The sequence below is a fragment of the Ochotona princeps genome, chromosome 8 (assembly GCF_030435755.1).
Source record: "Ochotona princeps isolate mOchPri1 chromosome 8, mOchPri1.hap1, whole genome shotgun sequence".
Classification (NCBI taxonomy): domain Eukaryota; kingdom Metazoa; phylum Chordata; class Mammalia; order Lagomorpha; family Ochotonidae; genus Ochotona; species Ochotona princeps.
In genome coordinates this window covers 59,530,266-59,551,378 of record NC_080839.1, presented here as the reverse complement: position 1 = coordinate 59,551,378, position 21,113 = coordinate 59,530,266, and the positions used below count along the sequence as shown (strand labels likewise).

The window sequence follows — 21,113 nt, the reverse complement described above, 5'->3', positions numbered from 1 at the left end:
CTCAATTTCCTTTCCAGCTCCCTGCTTTTGGCCTGGGAAAGCAGCAGAGGAAGGCCGGAAGCCTTGGGACTCTGCACCCATGTGGGAAACCTGGAAGAAGCTCCTGGCTCCTGGCTTCGCATCAGCCCTGCTCTGGCTGTTGAGTCCATTTGGAGAGTGAACCAGTGGATGGAAGATCTGTCTCTCCGTCTCTCTGTAAATCTGTGTTTCCAATAAAAATAAATAAAATTAAAAAAAATAAAAAAATAAATAAAATCTTAGGGAGAAAAAAAGAGAAATAGAAAGTAGTGTAGTCAAGACTTCTGCTGGCAGTGAAACAGGATGGCAGTGTTGTAGGCAGCAAGCAGCTTAACCTACTGCACCTCAGTGTTGGCCCCAGATACAGGCATCTTAATAGGCATCTGAGGCACTAGGGTACATACTAACCACAGGATCTCATCATTGCTTCTTAACTATTAAACATTTTTTTTGTTTTTACTTTATAATGAAAGTTTTCGTGAATATTTGGTTACCTTTTATTAGAGTGTGAATTGATAAGACATTTATAAATCAATGTCTTTTCTAATTTATATTTTTACCAACAAATATGAGATGCCAGAGTCTGTGACTTAACCTGCTGTGCACTCCTGCCTCTAATTCAAAACTTTTAAGATTCACGTCTGAGTGTAATTTATCCCGGCTGCCCACTTTCCCTCCCTAGACACAGCATGCTTTCTTTCTCAGCGTTTGGAAAGATCAGATGACCTGTTAGCTAACCAAAAAAGAGAAAGTCAAAGGTATAGTGTATCAACCTGTTTTAGAATGCAAAATTTGTGCAGTGCTTTGTGATTTGTGTAAAAAGGGTAGCTATGGTTTGACCTGTCCCCAAGATCTGTGTCATTGTACTATGAAGCACACATGTGCCTGCTTGTCTGAACTTAGAAACAACAGTTTAAGACAGTTGTAGTGTCCTGGATTTATTCATTGACTTGCTGATGCTGCAACAACAGCAAAAATTATTATTATAACTTGGAGTATTTCAGCAAAGTCAGTGTGGCAAAATTAAGTCCCTAGTATGGATTTGGCATACAGTATACGCTTCTTTTATTTTTAAAGGGCTATTTATGTTTTACTTGAAAGAGTTAAAGAGAAAAAGAGATGCAGAGAGAGAGATCTTTCATCTGTTAGGTTACTCCCTAAAGGGTTGCTATGGCTAGAGATGGACCCATCCAGAGTTGGAAGCCAGGAACGTGTTCTGGATCTCCTGTGAGAGTGCAGGATCCCAAGGCTTTGCACCATCCTCGACTGCTTTCCTAAGCCACAAGCAAGGAGCTGGAAGGAAGTGGAGCAGCCGGGACATGACCAGTGCTCATGTGGGATCCTGGTGATTGTAAAGCGAGATCTCAGCTACTAGGCTACTCATTGGGCACCTGAGTTTTATTGATCTTGCATGTACTGATTCACTCTCCAAATGTTTTCACCTGCTAGAGCTGGGGCAGATGGAGTCCAGGAGCCTGGAACTATCCAGAACTTGTACAAGAGTGACAGATAGCTAAGTACTTGAGCCATTCCATGCTTCCCTCCTCTTCCTTCCCCACCCTGCATAGAATCTGTAGCAGGAATCTGGATTGGAAGAAGGCACTCCAGGATGGGACGCGGATGTCCCAACCAGTGGCTTAAACCTTTTGTACCATAGCACTACCTTTAGACCAGATCACAGGAGGTTTTTTCTGTAATCTGAAGTGGAGATAGAATTGAGAATTTAAAAAAATATTTAGGTGAAAAATTTTCAAAGTGGATTATGTAGGTATGTGGCACAGAGCTTTGTTTTAAATGAAGAATGTTAGACCTTCCATCTACTAGTTCACTCCTCAATGCTGCAGTGGCCCCAGTTGCAGGCAGGAGCCCGGGACCTCTTCTGGGTCTTTCTCTTTTTTTATTTTATTTTAAAGATTTATTAATTTTTTTATTACAAAGTCAGATATACAGAGAGGAGGAGAGATAGAGAGGAAGATCTTCCGTCCCCAAGTAAGCGCAACAGCCAGTGGTGCCAGACTTGATTGTTGAGTGTGCTTGCCAGACAGGGTCTGGCACAGTCTGTCACCCCAGTCAGCTTATGCGTATGTTGGTGGTTGTAATTACTGGGTCAATTCTGTTTCCAGCCCTGTCTTCCACACGAACTGATGGGTGTTGCAGAGAAAAAGAGACAAAGAGAAAGATCTTCCTTCTGCTGATTCACTCCTCGAGTGGCTGAGCTGGTGCGAAGCCAGGAGCTTCTTCTGGGTCTTCTGTGTGGGTGCAGGATCCCTAGGCTTTGGGCTGTCCTCCACTGCTTTCCCAAGCCACAACCAGGGAGCTGAATGGGAAGTGAGGCCGCTGGGACACTAACCATCACTCATTTAGGATCCCAGTGTGTGTAAGGCGTGAAGTTTATGCACTAGGCTACTGTGCTGGGCCCACCAGTTGAGTTTTGGATGCTTCACTTTTGATCCAGCTCCCCGCTCATGCATCTGGGAATGAGTGACGGATGGCCAAAGTACTTGGGTCTCTGAAACCCATGTGAGATACCCAGATGGAGTGCCTGGCTTCCCCCTCAGTCCAGCTCCTACTGCTGTGGCCATTGAGGGAGTGAGCCAGCAGAGGGAAGGCTCATCTCTCTCTGTGTATCCCTCTCCCTCTCTTTGTAACACTGCCTTTCAAATAAGCAAATAAATATTTTTTTAAAAGATTTATTCATGGGCCCGGAGGCGTGGCCTAGCGGCTAAAGTCCTCGCCTTGAAAGCCCCGGGATCCCATATGGGCGCCGGTTCTAATCCCGGCAGCTCCACTTCCCATCCAGCTCCCTGCTTGGGGCCTGGGAAAGCAGTTGAGGACGGCCCAATGCATTGGGACCCTGCACCTGCGTGGGAGACCCGGAAGAGGTTCCAGGTTCCCGGCTTTTCAGATCAGCGCGCACCGGCCCGTGGCGGCTCACTTGGGGAGTGAATCATTAGACGGAAGATCTTCCTCTCTGTCTCTCCTCCTCTGTGTATATCTGGCTGTAATAAAATGAATAAATCTTTTTTTTTTTTTTTAAAGATTTATTCATTTTATTACAGCCAGATATACACAGAGGAGGAGAGACAGAGAGGAAGATCTTCCATCCGATGTTTCACTCCCCAAGTGAGCCACAACGGGCCGATGCGCGCCGATCCGAAGCCGGGAACCTGGAACCTCTTCCGGGTCTCCCATGCGGGTGCAGTGTCCCAAGGCATTGGGCCGTCCTCAACTGCTTTCCCAGGCCACAAGCAGGGAGCTGGATGGGAAGTGGAGCTGCCGGGATTAGAACCGGCGCCCATATGGGATCCCGGGGCTTTCAAGGAGAGGACTTTAGCAGCTAGGCCATGCCGCCGGGCCCAAGCAAATAAATATTTAAAAAACATATTGCTTTAAATTGCCAATTCTGTTTAAAAAGTGAATGGTGGAGACAACATTGAATTACTTGTGTTCATGCTACTTTCCAGCCTGGTGATTTGGACCAGTAGATATTGAATAACTGTTCGCTAGTAATAAAAGTGATATGTAACTGTCTCATAGTGCAAGACCTGAATAAGGCATATTTTGAATATAGGTATTAACTTGTTCATTTGTGTTGCTATTTTCATGTCTGAGTTTTACTGATGATATTGAATATTTTGTATAGATGCAAAAATTTCATCATGTGGTAACCTTGTAAATCTTGCATAATTTTTCATTTTTACAAGCACATTTTATTTCTTTTTTCTATATATTTTTTTATTGTATTGTTGACAATCTTTACATAGTTAATTACGGTAAAAAAGGTTCAGGGGCTATAGGGAAGTGGGTAATACTATTATCTCCATATTGTTTCCTTCATGTTTATTTCTTGATTATATATTTTTCTTTTTGTTTATTTTGTTTATTTTTAACTCCCTCTTTTGCATAGAGAAGCTGCAACCAGGTATGCAGTTTTCTAAATCACAAACAGATGTCTATAACGATAGTACTAACCTGACATGCCGCAATGGACATCTCCAGTCAGGTGAGTTTAGGTTAACTAACCTGTGAAGTGATGAAGCTTGCATGCAGAGTCGATTCCGGCTTACCTGGCTGTGCTAATTCTACTTTGTAATGGTAGATTGAACTCTTTTTGTTTCTACAAGTAGGAATGTGTTGAAATAGTCCTTCAATGTAAAACTTAAAACATTAGCCTTTATAGAGTGCTTTATTTGTATGTTTTACAGTTTTCAATTTTTGTTGCTATACAACATGAATATGAATGATCATGAATGATTAACATGTTCTTTCTCTTGCATTCTAAACCGTTGTGTTTTCTTCATGGGTAATCACATCATTTTTTATGAAGAATTGTTATGAAAAATTCTATTTTTTCTTTATATATCAGTTTTTCTTACATAAGTTTTTTTAAAAAATTCACGAGTAAGGCATAATGACAAAGAAGGAGGGAGAACACTCTTTAGCCTCCTGGTTCTCTCTTTCAAAGAGTCACAAGATACACACGTCCCTGGTGTGGCCAACACCTGGATTCGCCTGAGTGGCAGGGGCCCAAGTGCTTGGACCATCCTCCTTTGCCTTTCCACGTGCCAAAGCAGGAAGCTGGATTGGAAGTACAACAGCTAGTATTTAAACTGGCAGTCCACCGTGGGGATTCCACCTTCATTGGTAGCAGCTTAATATGCAGCATGACAAGGCTGGCCCCATCAGCCAGTGTTGTTGTTTTTGAAGATTTTTTTTGTTGTTGGCTTATTTGAAAGGCAGCCATCACAGCCATTTGGACAGTGAACCAGTAGATGAAAGAACCTGGTTTCCTTCTTCTTGTAAATCTGCCTTTCTAATAAAAAGAATGAGATCTTACAAAATAAAGTAGTTCTCGATTTGATTTACTGTGCCAAGTACAGATGTGCTATGTTCCCCTTCCTCTTTTTCTATTTTATTTAGTTGAGAGGCACAGGGACAGAGAGGGTTTCAGTCTGTTGGTTCACTTCCCAAATGCCTCCAAGAGCAGGATAGGGCAGAATGAACCCAGAAGCTGGGGGCTCTGTCCTGTTCATCCTGTGGACCACAGGAGCCCATTCATTTCTGCTCTCGCCCCTGCCGCCCAGGGTGAGTGTCAGTAGAAAGCTGCATTAAGGAGCTAGAGCCTGGGGTTGACTCCAGGCACTTGAAGGTAGAACTCAGTTCTCTTAAAAAAAATTGGCCAAATGCTTATCTTCCTTTCCCTATTCTACTTATTTATGATTTAAAATGCCATTTTAAGCACAAATGTATTTATTCTGTTTCTCTTGGCATGGATCTGAAGTGCTAGCAGTTTTATAAAAGACTTTTTGAAAAAAAAAATCCACTAAATGAAACAGTTGTTTCCAAAATAAAGCTTTGTGGTTCTACTCGTGTTAGAATATGCAGTGCAAGTTCTCTAGCGCTTAAGAGCTTATATGTCTTTTCCTTGCTTCTCGATTATCTTCTACTTCATTCCATGTGTTCGATCCCATTGTGCTTTTTTGCTGTTGCATTCACCCCCAGAAGAAGATAGCTTTATAGGAAAAGGAACTTTATATGATTTCGAGTCCCAAGCACTTTCGGAACATTCTGCAATGTTTGTCTTGTATGAGTTATTTCACCTTTTTTTTTAGGATGAAGTTGTAAGAAAGTCATCTTATTACTAGAATGTATCATCTGCTATGTCTGATTTTGAATTCTTGCTAATTGGACATACAAAGAAAAGCAAAAGAACTCTTACACAAGAGAAAAAGTGTACTGGCATTGTGGTGCAGTGGCTTAAGTTGCATGTGCAGCAATGACATCTTGTGTAATGCTGGTTCCATTTCTGGATACTCCACTTGCAATTCAGCTTCCTGTTAATTCTCCTGGGAAAGTAGCAGGACATCCATGCTGGGCTTTTGTGCCCACATTAGAGACTCAGATGCAGCTCTTGACTTTGCGCTGACCCAGCTCTGGCTGTTAGGAGTCACCAGTAAATGGAAAATCAGTCTTTCTTCCCTTTTTCCCTTCTTTCCTTCCTCGCTCTATGTTCTCTTTTTCCTCTCTGTCCCTTCTTTGTAATTCTCTTTTTCTTTCTTTCTTTTTTTTAATCTAAAATTTTATTCTGGCTCCTTGTGAAAGTTAAAAAGTGTTCTTGGCAGAGTTGGCTTCTCCATGTGACAACAAATGATTACAATGTTGTGGCACTTGTGAGCCCTTTTGCCGTTCACTGCCCTAAACGTGCAAGAGCTTATTTATTTTTTTTTACATTTTATTATTTTATGATACAGTTCCATAGGCTTCTGGCATTTCTCTTATCCCCTCCCCAACTCCTCCCCCCCACACCTAGTTCCTCTATATCATTACTAAAACATAGTTCTTCATACACAGTCATATGTCCATCATTGCGGGCATGGACAATGGCAGAGAGTCCAGCATCCTAATGTCAAGATATATTTAACAGTTTCATTGTAAGTCCATCTTTGTCTGGAAGTAGAAATGCATACTACATTGTATCCTCACATCTGGATGTTAGTCTCCATTTCACAGCTACTGTACATCCCCTTAAATGAAAAGTCATAATACATAATCAACAATAGAAAGAAAAATAGAAATTGACAATGCCATGAAGTTAAATGACATTTTACTAGATATGATAGTCTCCATTACTCAGCTTCTGTACATCCCCTTGAATGAAAAGGCACAAAACAAAATCAATGTCAGGAAGAAAAAAGAAATTAACAACACCATGAAGTTAAATAACATGCTACTAAATGACTAACATGTAGCTGAAGAAATGAAAATCAAGAACCTTCTTGCAGAAAATGATGCTACTGCATGATCTACAAGTTATTGAATGATTTAATCAGAAGAAAGTGTTTTGAAGAGATGAAACTAAGAGAAAACATCAAAACCCATGCGATATAGTTTCCGCTGGTTTTTGTTGGTGAAATGTGTCTCTGCTAGACAATAAATAGATGGTTTTGTTTTTTAATCCAGTGTACTAACCTATAATGTTTGATTGAGCTTAAGCCATTTACTTTCAGAGTTTAGTATGTATGGATGGTACTTTGGTCCTGTCATTTTAGGAATGGGTTGTTCATTGGTTTAGTCTTCTGTTGTCATTTTACTGGGATGTTCTTCGCATTTGCCTTTGGTTTTGTTTGGTGCTATTCCTCTTCTCTGTGAAGAGAACATCTTGAAGTATCCTTTGTAGGGCAGGTTTGAAAGAGGCAAATTCTTTTAACTTTTCTTGACTTTGAAAGAATGTCATTTCATTTTCAAAGACAAAGGAAAGCTCTGCTGGATATGTGATCCTAGGCCGACAATTTTTTTCTTTTAGAATCTGGAATATGTCACTCCATTCTCTTCTTGGAGTAGAGTTTCCTGTGAGAGATCTCCTGTGAGTTTAATTGGGATTGTGTTATATGTCAATTGATTTTTTTCACGTGCACATTTAAGGATCTTTTCCTTATGTACGGTTGAAGAGAGCTTGATGATCATGTGTCTTGATGAAGATCGCTTTTGATCAGGGCTCTTGGGAGTTCTGTGTTCCTCCTGGATCTTGTTTCCCAATTCTTTCTCTAGATTAGGGAAACTTCCCTTTATTATTTCATTAAATACATTTGCAAACTCAGCTTCTCTTTCTGTACCTTCTGGGACTCCCATAACTCTTACATTTGGCCTCTTACTAGTGTCTTTCAATTCTTGAATACTTTTTTTTTGTCCTGATCCAGCTCTACTTCCAGCTTTTTGTTTGCTTCCTCCTGATGACAGGAAAGATCTTCCAATTCTGAGATTCTTTCTTCTGCTTGCTTCATTCTATTTTGCAGACTCTCCACTGTACTCTTAATTTGCTCTACTGTGTTCTTAATTTCTGATATATCAGCCTTGACTTGCTTTATTGCTTCCTTAAATTCTTTGAACTCTTGTACGTGTGTCTCATTTTTGATCAGAAGCTTTAAAATGAGTTTTCTGAATTCTGAGTGCCCCATTTTCTCGATGTCTTCCTCAGTTAACTCTGAGGTTGGCATAGGGTTTTGCTCCTTTGCAGGGGAGTTTGCAATAATATTCATAGTGCCTTTGTCTCTTCTTTTGCTCTTGGTCATTGTACTTCTGGTTAGCAGAGTCTTCTCCTTGGGGCAGGTTTCTAAGCTGTGTCACCCACAGTTCTACAATGCGATCTTACTTATTGCAGTTGGTACACAACTTTTTGCTTGCAACCACTTGTGCCACAACCTCCAGCGAGTTCCAGGTCTGGGTTCTTATGTTAGATTTCCACCGTAGTCTCCATAGCCCCAGCTCCTGGCTCATCACTTTCCACCTCCTGTGATACCGTGCTGAGGCTGCACCCTTGTCTGTACAACCTTTCTCTCGCTTCCGGTTGGAGCAGGTCCCAGAATTAGAGAGACACCAGGTGTCCTATATAGTTAGGTTGTTGGTGGCGCTGATCTTGTTGGAACCTTTTGAATGTTAGGTCTGGGTTCCACATGGACCTGTTTTGACCCGTACAATGCTGCAGTCGGTATAATTTTCCTGCAGGACCAGTGCAATCCATGGAACTCAGTGAGTTCTTACGAGCTCAACACATGCACAATTCACTATTGTCCCCTGAAGTCCTAAAGCTATTGCCACAGTGTACAAAATGGCGCCTGACGTACCACTACTAGAGTTCTTGATCTGCTGGCTGTCAGGTCTGAGGGCTACCCAGACCTGTCTTGGGTGAAACCTGTAGAATGCCATGTTGCTGCAGTTCACTGAGTCAGAAATGAATTCACTCCCAGCTCAGCGTATGCTCAGTCCTTTCCCTTGCCTTTGCCTCCTTACGCAAAATGGTGCCCAATTTGGCTCTAGGGGGCTGACTGGGTTGTGAAATCCACCCTGTTCTCGCACTTCTTGTCTGGGATCTGCTGCTGTCTCTGCTCATGGTCAAATCAAACGGACCAGCAGGACGGACAGTTTTTTGCTGGGTTTACCTCCCAAGCTCCCAGTGAGAGTCCCTTCCCACCTGGTTGCTGGTGGAGTTCCGGCTGCTGGTGGAGTTCAGATCGCTGATTGCTGAATGCTGTTGGAGTATCAGTCACTACAGCACCACACTGCTGTGTTTGCTGCTTTCCTGTGTCTGTTAGTCTCCAGGTACCCCTCTGCTGTTGTTCTGTCTTTATTTCCTGGAATGTGTCCTCTCTGCTTCCTCCTGATAAAATGTTTTTCTGTCCGTTTAAATGTGTCTTTACCCTATTCCGCCATCTTGATTCCCTGTAATTCTCTTTTTCAAATAAATAAAATAAATCTTAAAAAAAAAAAAAAAGGCGATAGAGGTTTATAATGGGTTTAGATGTTAGATTTAAAAATAGTAAGTTGAGAATCTTAGCAGGTATAAACTAAACAGTAAAAAAATATTGAATATTTTATGTAGAATATTGAAAATTCTAAAATTAAAAACTTAGCAGATGTATTCAAGAATAAATTAACAATGTCAAATCAAGGGTCCAATGAACATGATCCCCAGCTCAGTAGAGATTACTCAGTGACTCATAGTGTCAGAAAGCAGGCTTGGTCAGAGAAATGGGAGCACATGAGGAAACAATTGTATCATTTAATTGACAGTTGTGTGAATCCTTACAAACTCACCAGACTGTATAGTTTAAGTGGATACAATCTGTAGGTTATACATCAAAAAAGAGATTGAATTTGGCACTTCATGCAGTAAGTTTTTTACTTTTTTTTCTTTAAAATATTTTTTATTTGAGAGGAAGAGTTAAAGAGAAAGGGAGAGACATATCTTCTATTTGCTTCTTCACTCCCCAAAAGGCTATAATTTTCCAGCTGAAGCTAGGAGTTAGGATTTCTTCTGGGTCTTCCTGTGGACGCAGGGCCCAAGCAGTAGGGAACTAAAAATCCCATCTTGGTTTTCCATGAGGGTGGCGGGAGTCCACACACATAGGCTGCTTTTTTCTTCTTCCTTCTTTCTCTTCATTTTATTCATTTGAAAGGCTGTGTTACAGAGTGGTTAGGCGGAGAGAGAGAGGAATCTTCCATCTACTGGCTCATTTTCCAAATGTCTGCCACAAGCAGGAGTGGGGCAGATTTCTTTGGAGTCTGCTATGTGGGTGCCGGGGCCCAAGGACTTGGGCCATCTTTTGCTGCTTTCCAGAGAGCATCAGCAGGGAACTAGATTGAAAGTGGAAGAGCCAGTGCTTGAGTCAGTGCCCACTATTGCTGGCTGCACAGTGCAGCTTTCCCTGCTCTGCCATTGCACTGACCCAGGACCATCTTTGGCTACTTTTTCCCGTGCATGATCAGCATCTGAGCTGAATTGCAGACAGTAGCTTTTACAAGAACCTATACTCTGATAGGGGACGCCATTGTCGCACATGGTGGCTTAACTTGATACACCACCAAGCCAGTCCCAGCACAGATGGACAGATGTTTTTATAGGTTTTTTATATCTTCCAATTAAAATTGAGTGATCTTGAAAATTGTTTTCTTAGACAGAGGCTGGAGACTTCACAAGTATTTTATAATCATAGTTTAACAGTGGAAGACTGCTTTATTTTTCCTTTGTATGACCTATCCCAATACCTTAATTGTATTTTATTTCATTAGTGTTTGCGAGTCTGATTTATTTGATAATATTTTAAAATTATTTGTTTATTTGGAAGGTAGAGAGGGTGCTTCTGTCTACTGGTTCACTCCCCAGGTAGCCTCAACAGCCAAGGCTGAGTCAAAGCCAGGAGCCAGAAACTTAGTCCAGGTCTTTGATTGGGTAGCAGTTACCCAAGGCCACTGCCTGCTGGGGTCTGCATTCACCAGCAAGCTAGAGTGAGGAAGTAGAACATGGTGTTGAACTCACATACCCCAGCATGGTAGATGGACATCTTAATTAGTATCTTAACTGGTAGGGTAAATGCCTGTCCCAGCTTGCTTTTTTTTTTTTTTTTAAAGATTTATTCATTTTATTACAGCCAGATATACACAGAGGAGGAGAGACAGAGAGGAAGATCTTCCATCCAATGATTCACTCCCCAAGTGAGCCGCAACGGGCCGGTGCGCGCTGATCCGAAGCCGGGAACCTGGAACCTCTTCCGGGTCTCCCACGCAGGTGCAGTGTCCCAATGCATTGGGCCGTCCTCAACTGCTTTCCCAGGCCACAAGCAGGGAGCTGGATGGGAAGTGGAGCTGCCGGGATTAGAACCGGCGCCCATATGGAATCCCGGGGCGTTCAAGGCGAGGACTTTAGCCGCTAGGCCACGCTGCTGGGCCCCCAGCTTGTTTTTATACCCTCTTTCTGCCCTGTAAATAGTTTCTTCTACAATTCTTTATAAGAATATTAAAACGCACATCAAAAAAGGAAAAACTAAAAAACCATGATTGTATCACTCAGAGCTGAGTCATCACAAACAGCTTGGTTTGTGTTGTCAAGGAATCTTTTATTTTTTATTTCTGAATTTCAAAGATCAATAGCATTAGTTTGCAAGTCTGAACTTGTCCTTTTTATTACTTGTATAATATTTAGCCCCAGTTTTCTAATCATGTTGGCTTTACTTTTTCTTTTGATAGAAAGTGGAGCTGTTCCAAAAAGAAAAGATCCCTTAACACACACTAGTAATTCATTGCCTCGTTCAAAAACCGTTATGAAAACTGGATCCACAGGTCTTTCAGGCCACCACAGAGCACCTAGTTGCAGTGGTTTATCCATGGTTTCTGGAGCAAGACAGGGGCCTGGGTCTGCAGCAGTTACCCACAAGGTATTGTAAGACAATAATTTTAACATCGAAGCTATTCAAAAATGGAATTTTGGATAATTTATGTTATGATTATTATAACTGCTTCAGAGTATTGGTACGTTTTCTGTAAGTTAAATACAGATTTTTTTCAGCCAATGATACCTTGATGCTAAAAAACAAATCTTACTTAATTTCTTTTGAACCTTAGTTAGGTGCTTAAATTGTTTGCTTATTCAGTTTGCTTAATTTGATGGTGTGTGTGTGTGTGTATATATGTGTGTATATATATATATATATTTAGTATTTATTTATTTATTTTATATTTCCCCTTCCCCCTACCCCCTCCAAATCCCCCTATATTATTACTATAGCATTGCTCTTCATAAACAGTGACATGTTCATCATTGTGGGCATGGACAATGGCAGAGTCCAGCCTCCCATTGTCAAGATACAGCTAATAGTTTCATTAGTACTCCATCTTTGATCTGGAAGTAGAGATGCACACTGCACTGCATCCTTACAACTGGACATGATAGCCTCTTAAGGGAAAAGCCACAATACAAAAATCAACCACAGGAAGGAAAACAGAAATTTGCAACACCATGAATTTCTCCTGGATTATGATGAAATCTCTCCTGGATCCACTGGCTGCTATAGTCCACCTTAGTGTCTCCGTCTGCCCAGATCCTCATTGGCAGCAATTAATTGGGGAGTTGATCAATTTGTTCTGTCCTCCGTCCTCTGCCATGGTACCAGATGTCCTCTGTAGGCTCCAATGTACTGCCATATCCTCCATGTATCTTTGGATATGTTGTCCTCTGCTCTGTCTGAGCCACTGAGGGGGCCCAGCTCTGACACATCCACTCCCACAGTCAGTCCATTGAACCTGCAATTCTCTCCATGGTTAGGGTTCTGAGTCTTGCAGTTCAGTTGGTAGGGAATCGCTTCAGAAACCTCATCTGAGGCCATCCCAGACCTGATTCTTGTGTGTGTTTGCCAATACAGGGTCTGGCATATTCTCTCACCAAAATCAGCCTTTGTACACATTGGTAGTTGCAATTGCTAGGTCAGTTCTGTCTCCAGCCCCGTGTTTTACGAAACCCGATATGTGTTGGTGCCCAGCCTGATCCTGCCCACCACATACTCGGCCTTCATGTAACCCAGTGGGAGCTGCAATCTGGTCAGAGTAACCCCCAATAGCCCCACCAGGCCCGCCCCTGCCCTGGTTCCTGTGCTTGCCAGTATGTACAGCAGACTGGTCCCATCTGTCCCACATCCCATTCAGCTCTCGTACATGTTGATGGATATTGAAGCCCAGTTCGTACCAACCAGCCCCACTGTCCAGTCCACACTGGTGCCCTCGGGTGCCACCATCTGTCTAAGCCGTGCCTGCGCCTGACAGAATCTGGCCCCTATGTCAACATCTGCCAGCTGATGCTGCAGCAAAGCCCAATCAATCCACATCGACATAGGCATATTCTTGTACCAGAAGGTACAGTCAGCCCAGCCTGGCTTTTCCCTGATCGAGCTCACATGTAGAACATCAGATGTGGCCCTGCCCAGCCTGTTCTGCCCCCGTCCCAGCTTTCATGCTCACCAGTGCGAGTAGTGGCCCAGCATGGGGGCATTTGCAACACCCTCATTGGGGCTATACCCCCCATGCTTTACATGTGCTAGTTGGGTGCTGTGACCCAGTCTGGCACAGACCCCTCACCTCGGCATTTGCCAGAGGGTGCTGTAGCCTGCCCAGGCCAGGCCCACTCCCAATTCCAACTCACAGTGCTGGGGGCTACAGCCTAGGCCAGCCCTGCCAGCCCCCAATCCCGGCCCTCATGTGGACTGGCTGGTACTGCTCCCTGACCCAGCCCAACCCACACTCCATTCTGGCACTTGGATTTGCCAGTTGGTGATATGGACTGACCCAGTGTGGCCTGCCCCCGACCTGTACCAAATATGTGCCACTGGGGTCATATTTTGGCCTAGTCTGGACTTCTCCCCGTCTTGGTTCTTGTGCTCACATCCAGGGACTGTGTACCGATTGAGGAGTTCCCCAGGCTCCTCCATCTAGATCTTTCCCAATGCCAGATTTTGCGCGCACTGGTGGATCCATGGGCCATCCCTACATAGTCACCTCCTGTCCTAGCAGGAACAGTGGTCTTTCCTCACCTGCCCTCACCCATTCTGGTTCTTGTTGTTGGGTGCTACAGCCCAGTCAAGTCTGCTCCATACCCAGACACAGCTCACACGTGGCTCAGTGGGGCCAGAGACCCGGCCTAGCCCGTCCTCTACCTACCCTGGTTCTCATGAGTACCAGTGGCTGCTGGATTCTAGCCCAGTCTAGCACATCTCGTACCCACTCACATGCTGAGGGATTCTGCAGCTATATCCAGACCAAACCACAGCCCCTACCCTGGTCCTGGCAGTTTCCAGTGGGGATCACAACCCAGCCAGGGCATCCGCTTTGCTCCCCAGCCAGGCCTGCTCCCCTCCTCAGATTTCACGTGTGCCAGTGGTTGCTCTGACCCGGCCTGGCATAGCCACCATCCATCTTAGCCTTTGCCCTCAGATGCTGTAGCCTGGCCTGACCTAGCCAGCCCCCGGTCCCAACTCTCTCTGGCACGTACTGGAACCTGGCCCTGCTCAGTCTGCTCTCATCCCCGGCTCATGTGAACCAGTAGGTGGATACCCTATCCCAGCATTACCTGCGCTCCAACCTGGTTTCTGCACTTGCCAGTGGGCTAAGATCTGCTTGGCCCTGCCCAGTCTGCCCCCTTCCAAAACCAACCCACATACTTGCCAATGGGTGGGGCTACGTTGCCTAGCTTGCCTGACCCCTGTGTCTAGAACACGTGCTCACCAGTGAAAGCTGTGGCCTCATAGGGGAGTCTCCAGGGTTCCCCACTCAGCCCACTCTCAGACCCTGATTTCATATGCTCCAGCAGATGCTAGGCCCTTGCCCGGCATAGTCTGCCCCTCCATTTTGGCCTTTGTATGAGCTGGTGGATGTTGCAGGCCAGCCCGCACTATACCCCGTTTTCGGATGCACATACAGGTGCTGCAGCTTGACCTGCCCAGCCTATTTCATTCTCAGCTCCAGTACCTGTGAGTGTTGGCAAGTTCCATGTTCACTCCCAGTTCAACCAGTCACCACCCCAACTCTTGAGCTCACCAGAGGGACTTATATTTCCACAGGGTTGGGCCCACTTGTCACCCACAGAATATACCCCCAGGCCTGGTTCTCTCATGTGCTGGTTAGTGTCATGGCCCTGCCTAATGTGACCTGTCCCCTGTTCCAACACTCAATCAGGTATTTGCATCTAGGTCTGCTAGACAGGCCCCCAGCCCTAGCTGTCATGTGGTATGACGTGTGATGGTCAGTTTTGCTCTGCACAAACAATCCCATCTCAGGGCTCCCACGTGGGCTGATGAATCAGTCTGACCCATGCAGATCTTCCAGTCACTCCCATCTATACCAACAGGTCTCAGTCCCCTCACTTACCAGCTAGTATAATGGCCCTGTTGATAGGTGTCCCACAGGATTCATTCCTCACTTATACATATGGTGTCTGTGTCCATGGATGTCCCTAGGCTATATTTTGTCTCCCCCAAGTCCCTAAAGTTCATCAGCTGGTGGCCAGCGGGCAAAGCCTGGCACCTAAAGGGTGTGTTAGCTGCCTGTAAAATAAAGATGGTGCCGGCTACTTAAAAAGCAGCTGGGAGTGGGGTGGGGTGGGCTGCCTCCTCCACTCATACTCTAACCATGAGGTTGCGCCCTGGGCGGCTGGAGGGACTTCGCTCCACACCTTAGGTGCCCAGGCCACCCAGATACAGGTGCCCCTCTGGGTCAGTAAAGCTGACCTCCAGGATGGGGTTGTCTCGGAAGCCTGCCAGGCCTCCCTCCCACAAGGGAGCCAGTGTACTCAGCTGCTCATACCTCTCACCAGGGTGGAAAAGCCTCCCAGCGGGACGTATTGAAGGCCTGCTACGTGAGCCCCTCCTCCTTGGCAGCACATGCAGAATAAATTTTATTTGGAAAAGTTATAGCAACCTATGTAAATGTTTTATTACATTAAACATATATAAGTTTTTGTCACATTAAAATTTTGTTTGCTTTAAGGGTCCTTCAAAAACAAATAGAACAAATAAACCTTCTACCCCTACAACTGCTGCTCGAAAGAAGAAGGACTTGAAGAATTTTAGGAATGTAGATAGCAACCTTGCAAACCTTATAATGAATGAGATTGTGGATAAGTAAGTTTTACCATGGTAATTGCTTTTGATTTCATTGTTTTTACTTGCAGTTTAATTTTAAAAAGTATATTATTGTTGCAGATAAATACTTTGATTTATATTCTTAAATTTCATGTTTTTAGTCATTATAAATTTGGTAAAACATTGCTTTCATTATTAAACAGTAACTTCACAATTAATATAAAAATGACTACACATCATAGCACTTAGACTTCATGTTGTAATCACTCTATTTCTGTTGTGTAACTAATTAAAGTCCTGTTTTTATAGTGGAACAGCTGTTAAATTTGATGATATAGCTGGTCAAGAATTGGCAAAACAAGCATTACAAGAAATTGTCATTCTTCCTTCCCTGCGACCTGAGGTAAAGCCTGTATGCTAACATTTTCCTGTAATATTTTTGATTGCTGAATTTATAGTAGTAGTAGTAAATATTTGGGCTATTATAGAATAATTTATATATGGTAAGCTAAGGTGGAGGTTTAGCCTACTGCACCATGGCGCCAGCCCCGTACTACCCTATTCACTTTTTCAAAGAAACAATACATCTTTTTTTTTTTTTAAGAATTATTTATTTTTATTGCAAAGTCAGAAATACAGAGAGGAGGAAAGACAGAGAGGAAAATCTTCCGTCCAGTGATTCACTCCACAAGTGAGCACAACGGCTGGTGCTGTGGGTGCAGAGTCCCAAGACTTTGGGTCGTCCTCAACTGCTTTCCCAGGCCACAAGCAGGGAGCTGGATGGGAAGCAGAGCTGTCAGGATTAGAACTGGCACCCATATGGGATCCTGGTGCGTTAAAGGCAGGGACTTTAGCTGTTAGGCCACCATGCCGGGCCCAGAAATAATAAATCTTAAAAAAAAAAAAAAAAAAAGAAACTAGAACAAATAGAAACAATGTAGTAAACAACCTTTTAAAAAGCCTTAATTGGTGGGGTAGCAAAAAAAGTCTTAACATTTTTAAGCACAGAAGATGACTAATTGACTATCAGTGAGAGATAGAGAGAGAGAGAGACGTGGATAGGGAGCCTTTGTTGTTCACTGCCCAAATGGCTGTAATTGTGGGGCTAGGCCAGCCGAGCTGCGAGTCCCAAAACCCCATCTGGGTCTCCTACCTGGTGCAGAAGGTAAAGGGCTTGGACCACTTCCTCTGTTAAACTTTGCTGTTGGAATCTCCTCTCAAATGCATGATTGTTTTTGGCTGAATGGAACAGAAAAAGAGTCAGCCACTGTGTTCTATGGGCACACGGAGCATCTTGATATGGGGGTTTCACTGCAGGAGTTTCAGGTAGCAAGTTTGCTGTTTATTTGGGTTTCCCTAAGTGTCTGTAGCTGACAACCCCCATATTCCCCGGGGTTTTTTAGATTGTCTTAAAACACATTTCTTGTCTTTGGTTTAGAAAGTATGAGTTTGTTTGTTGATGTTCTGGAAAACAGGTAGAAGGCTAAAACTTGCTAGGTTTACCATATGAAATTGTTGTTTTATAAATCAAGAATACTTTCTTTTTGCAGATAATGTTATTATGCAGAAGGTAACAGTTAAAAAAAAATACTAGTAGAGCAATTACATGATTATATCAAAGTTATGGGATAGAAAACTAATATACTATTGTTTTCTTGTGTCAAAACAAGGAACAGTTGAATTTGAAGCCAAAACACAGTAGTATGTACATTAATACTAATAAAAGAGACATTTAGGTGGATCAAAGAATATTTGTGATATATGTGTAAAGAAAGCTACAAAACTGATTAAGGAAATCAGAGATACAAAGTGAGATGTCTCACTTTAAAAATGTCAGCTTATCAAATCTTTCCTAGTTTACATATCGATTTATCCCAAATTCAGTCCCGCGTGGGTGAAGTGTTCTAAGGTTTTGGGCCATTCTCTACTGCTACCCCAGGCAATAAGCAGGGAGCTGTAAGGGAATTGGAGCAGCCGGGACACAAACCGGTACCCGTATGGGATCCTGGCACTTGTAAGGTGAAGATTTAGCCATTGAGCCATCTTTTTGGGCCTTGCTAATTCTGAGTTTTATATGGAAACAAAAGATATCTAGAATAGCTGACATGGTATTGAAGGACATTAAGGTCAAAGGACATGACTTCAAGACCCGCTATAAAGAAACACTAGTGAGTACCTCACGGTGAGAGAGCAGACAGGTTGGTACAGCACAGCAGTACGGACTGCTGAAAATCTTTGACTAAGGAGCAGAGGTGATTCATTGGAAAAGGAATGGACATAAACAAACTGCTGCAGCAACTGGAAATACACCTGCAAAATAACATATGTAGACAAAAATTAGCCTAGCACTTTTTGCAGAAGTTGGTTAAAATGATCATAAAACTAAGAATATTATGCAAAATGTGTGTGGCCTAGGAGAAAGCCTTAGGTGACTATTTTCACAATGACTTCTTTTTTTTTTAAGGTTTATTCATTTTATTACAGCCAGATATACAGAGAGGAGGAGAGACGGAGAGGAAGATCTTCCGTCCGATGATTCACTCCCCAAGTGAGCCGCAACGGGCCGGTGTGTCGATCCGAAGCCGGGAACCTGGAACCTCTTCCGGGTCTCCCATGCGGGTGCAGGGTCCCAATGCATTGGGCCATTCTCAACTGCTTTCCCAGGCCACAAGCAGGGAGCTGGATGGGAAGTGGAGCTGCCGGGATTAGAACCGGCGCCCATATGGGATCCCGGGGCGTTCAAGGCGAGGACTTTAGCCGCTAGGCCACGCCGCCGGGCCCCACAATGACTTTTTAGTTGCAGAACTGAAACAAAATTCTTGAAAGAAATGAGAATTGAACTTCGTTCAAATTAAAAATTTTTTCTGAGGAGCAGGCGTTGTGATTTCATTAGATTAAGTTGTTTTTATACTGTGAATATCAGATCTTCATCAGATGTTTTTAAAGATTATCTTCTAGTCTGCAGTTAATCTTCTGATTTACCTTATAATGTTTTTTCACAGAAGATTTTATTTTTGAAAGTTCTTCCATCTATGCGCTGGTTCATTCCCCAAATGGCTATAGTGGATAGTACTGAGCCATTCTGCAACCAGGAGCTTCATTCTGGTCTCCCATGTGGGTAGCAGTGGCCCACACACTTGGGCCATTGTCCACTGCATTTCCAGGCTACTAGCAGGAAGCTGGGTTGAAAGAGTAGCCAAGACACAACCAGGTGCCCGTATGGGATTCTGGCAGAGCAGCTGGAGGCTTAGCTACAGTACTGTCCCTGGAAGTTTTTTGGTAATTTTTTTTTTTTTTTTTTGGCAATGATTTGATAGGAAAGAGTGAGAGAGAGCAAGCTTGGTTCACTCCCCAAAGGGCTGCCACAGCTAGGATTGGATGAAGATGAAGCTGGCAGCCAGAACTTCCATTCAGGGTTTTTTTTTTTTTAGGGGGGTGGCAGCTGCCCAAATCCTTGCCCCATCTGTTGCCTCCCAAGAGCATTGACAGGGTGTTGGATTAGAAGCTGACTAGCCAGGATTTAAATAGGCATTGTGGGGCCCGGCTGCGTGGCCTAGCAGCTACAATCCTCGCTTTGGATACGCTGGGATCCCATATGGGCTCCGGTTCTAATCCCAGCAGCTCCACTTCCCATCCAGCTCCCCGCTTGTGGCCTGGGAAAGCAGTCGAGGATGGCCCAGTGCTTTAGGATCCTGCACCCGCGTGGGAGACCCGGAAGAGGTTCCTGGTTCCTGGCTTCGGATTGGCGCGCACCGGCCGTTGCGGCTCACTTGGGGAGTGAATCATCGGACGGAAGATCTTCCTCTCTTTCTCTCCTCCTCTGTGTATATCTGACTTTGTAATAAAAAAAAATAAATCTTTAAAAAACAAAAAAAAGCTGATCGGAAATGGTTGCATACTGTGTGATTTCAACTACTTGAAAAAGGTAATATATGAGAACAGGATGTACTCACAGATCAGTGCTTGCCAGAAATTAATGGCTAAGGAGAGAAAGGAATAAATAGGTAGACTACAGGGACCTTAAAAATAATTATTTAGCGGCTGATGCAGTGATATGTCAAGCTTATCAGCCTGTTTGTGTCCCAACTGCTCCACTGCTAATCCAACTCTCTGCTTATGGCAGGAGAAAGCAGTGGAGGATGGCCTTGGGACCCTGTAACCATGAGGGAGACCCAGAAAAAGTTCCTGGCGCCTGACTTCAGATCAGCTCAGCTATGGCCATTGCAGTCATTTGGGGAGTGAACCAGTGGGAGGAAGACTTCTTTCTCTGTAAGATACGTATTTCAAATAAAAATAAATAAATCTTTTAAAAATACTATTTATATATCTGAAAGGTAGAGTTGCTGAGAGAGTGGGTGACATGCACACAGATACAGAACTCTTGTATACACTGGCTCATTACCCAGATGGCCAGGACACTTGGAACTCCATCTGGATCTTTGATTCCCAGGTCATCTGAACAATTTTCTTTGTCAGGCTAATGGCAGAAGCCTTGAGCGCTAACTGGTTGTCCCGCACGGGTACAGGGGTCCAAGCACTTGGGCCATATTAGGCTGCTTTTCCAGGTGCTTTAGCAGAGCTGGATCAGAAGTGAAGCAGCTGGCCACTGCTGTCTTCATTTAAAATTGTTATACCACCTTACTGATTATGTGTTCCCTGTAAGGCAGCAGACATCTCTGTTTGGGAGCATCCTATTAAAGTGTTTGGGATAGAGTCATAGTTGTGAACTGACATGTGCATTTTAAAGCTGTTCACAGGGCTCAGAGCTCCTGCCAGAGGTTTGCTGCTCTTCGGTCCTCCTGGAAATGGGAAGACAATGCTGGTAAGTGTTCTTTTCAAATGCAGGTATTCAGTTGAGACATGAGGAATAATATGAAAGAAATGATGCAATTTTTACATTGTCCCAGATTCTGCTTGTAACTCGATCTTTTGCGATATACTTAAGTTTTTTAAAAGTATTTTTTAATATAGAAGTACTTGGAAAACTGTATGTGTTAGCTGCTAGTTTTTTTGTTTGTTTAATTTTAATTGTTCATTATCTTCTAAGTAAAATAATACATTGTTACTTTAGAATAGCTAACCTTACTATACTGGGGAAACTTTCTAATCCTCGGTTGTTTATTACCTTGATCGCTGTGTTTAAATGTTGGACAGATTTTGTGTTTCAATGTCCTTTTATAGAAAGCTTTTACCGCG

At 43.5% G+C, this 21,113-nt stretch overlaps 1 protein-coding gene across 5 annotated transcripts in view; it reads left to right on the top strand.

Moving 5' to 3' along the window:
- The window catches only part of SPAST (spastin), a 64,543-nt gene that overhangs the window by 20,355 nt on the left and 23,075 nt on the right, over positions 1–21,113 (top strand). For 3 of the 5 annotated variants that reach the window (XM_058668108.1, XM_058668107.1, XM_058668109.1), the window contains exons 4-8: positions 3,926–4,021; positions 11,539–11,726; positions 15,823–15,956; positions 16,227–16,320; positions 20,665–20,739. In XM_058668108.1, the coding sequence (XP_058524091.1) occupies positions 3,926–4,021; positions 11,539–11,726; positions 15,823–15,956; positions 16,227–16,320; positions 20,665–20,739 (587 nt within the window). The remainder of the gene's footprint in view (positions 1–3,925; positions 4,022–11,538; positions 11,727–15,822; positions 15,957–16,226; positions 16,321–20,664; positions 20,740–21,113) is intronic. The other 2 variants (XM_036496703.2, XM_004582717.3) reach the window with 1 other exon arrangement.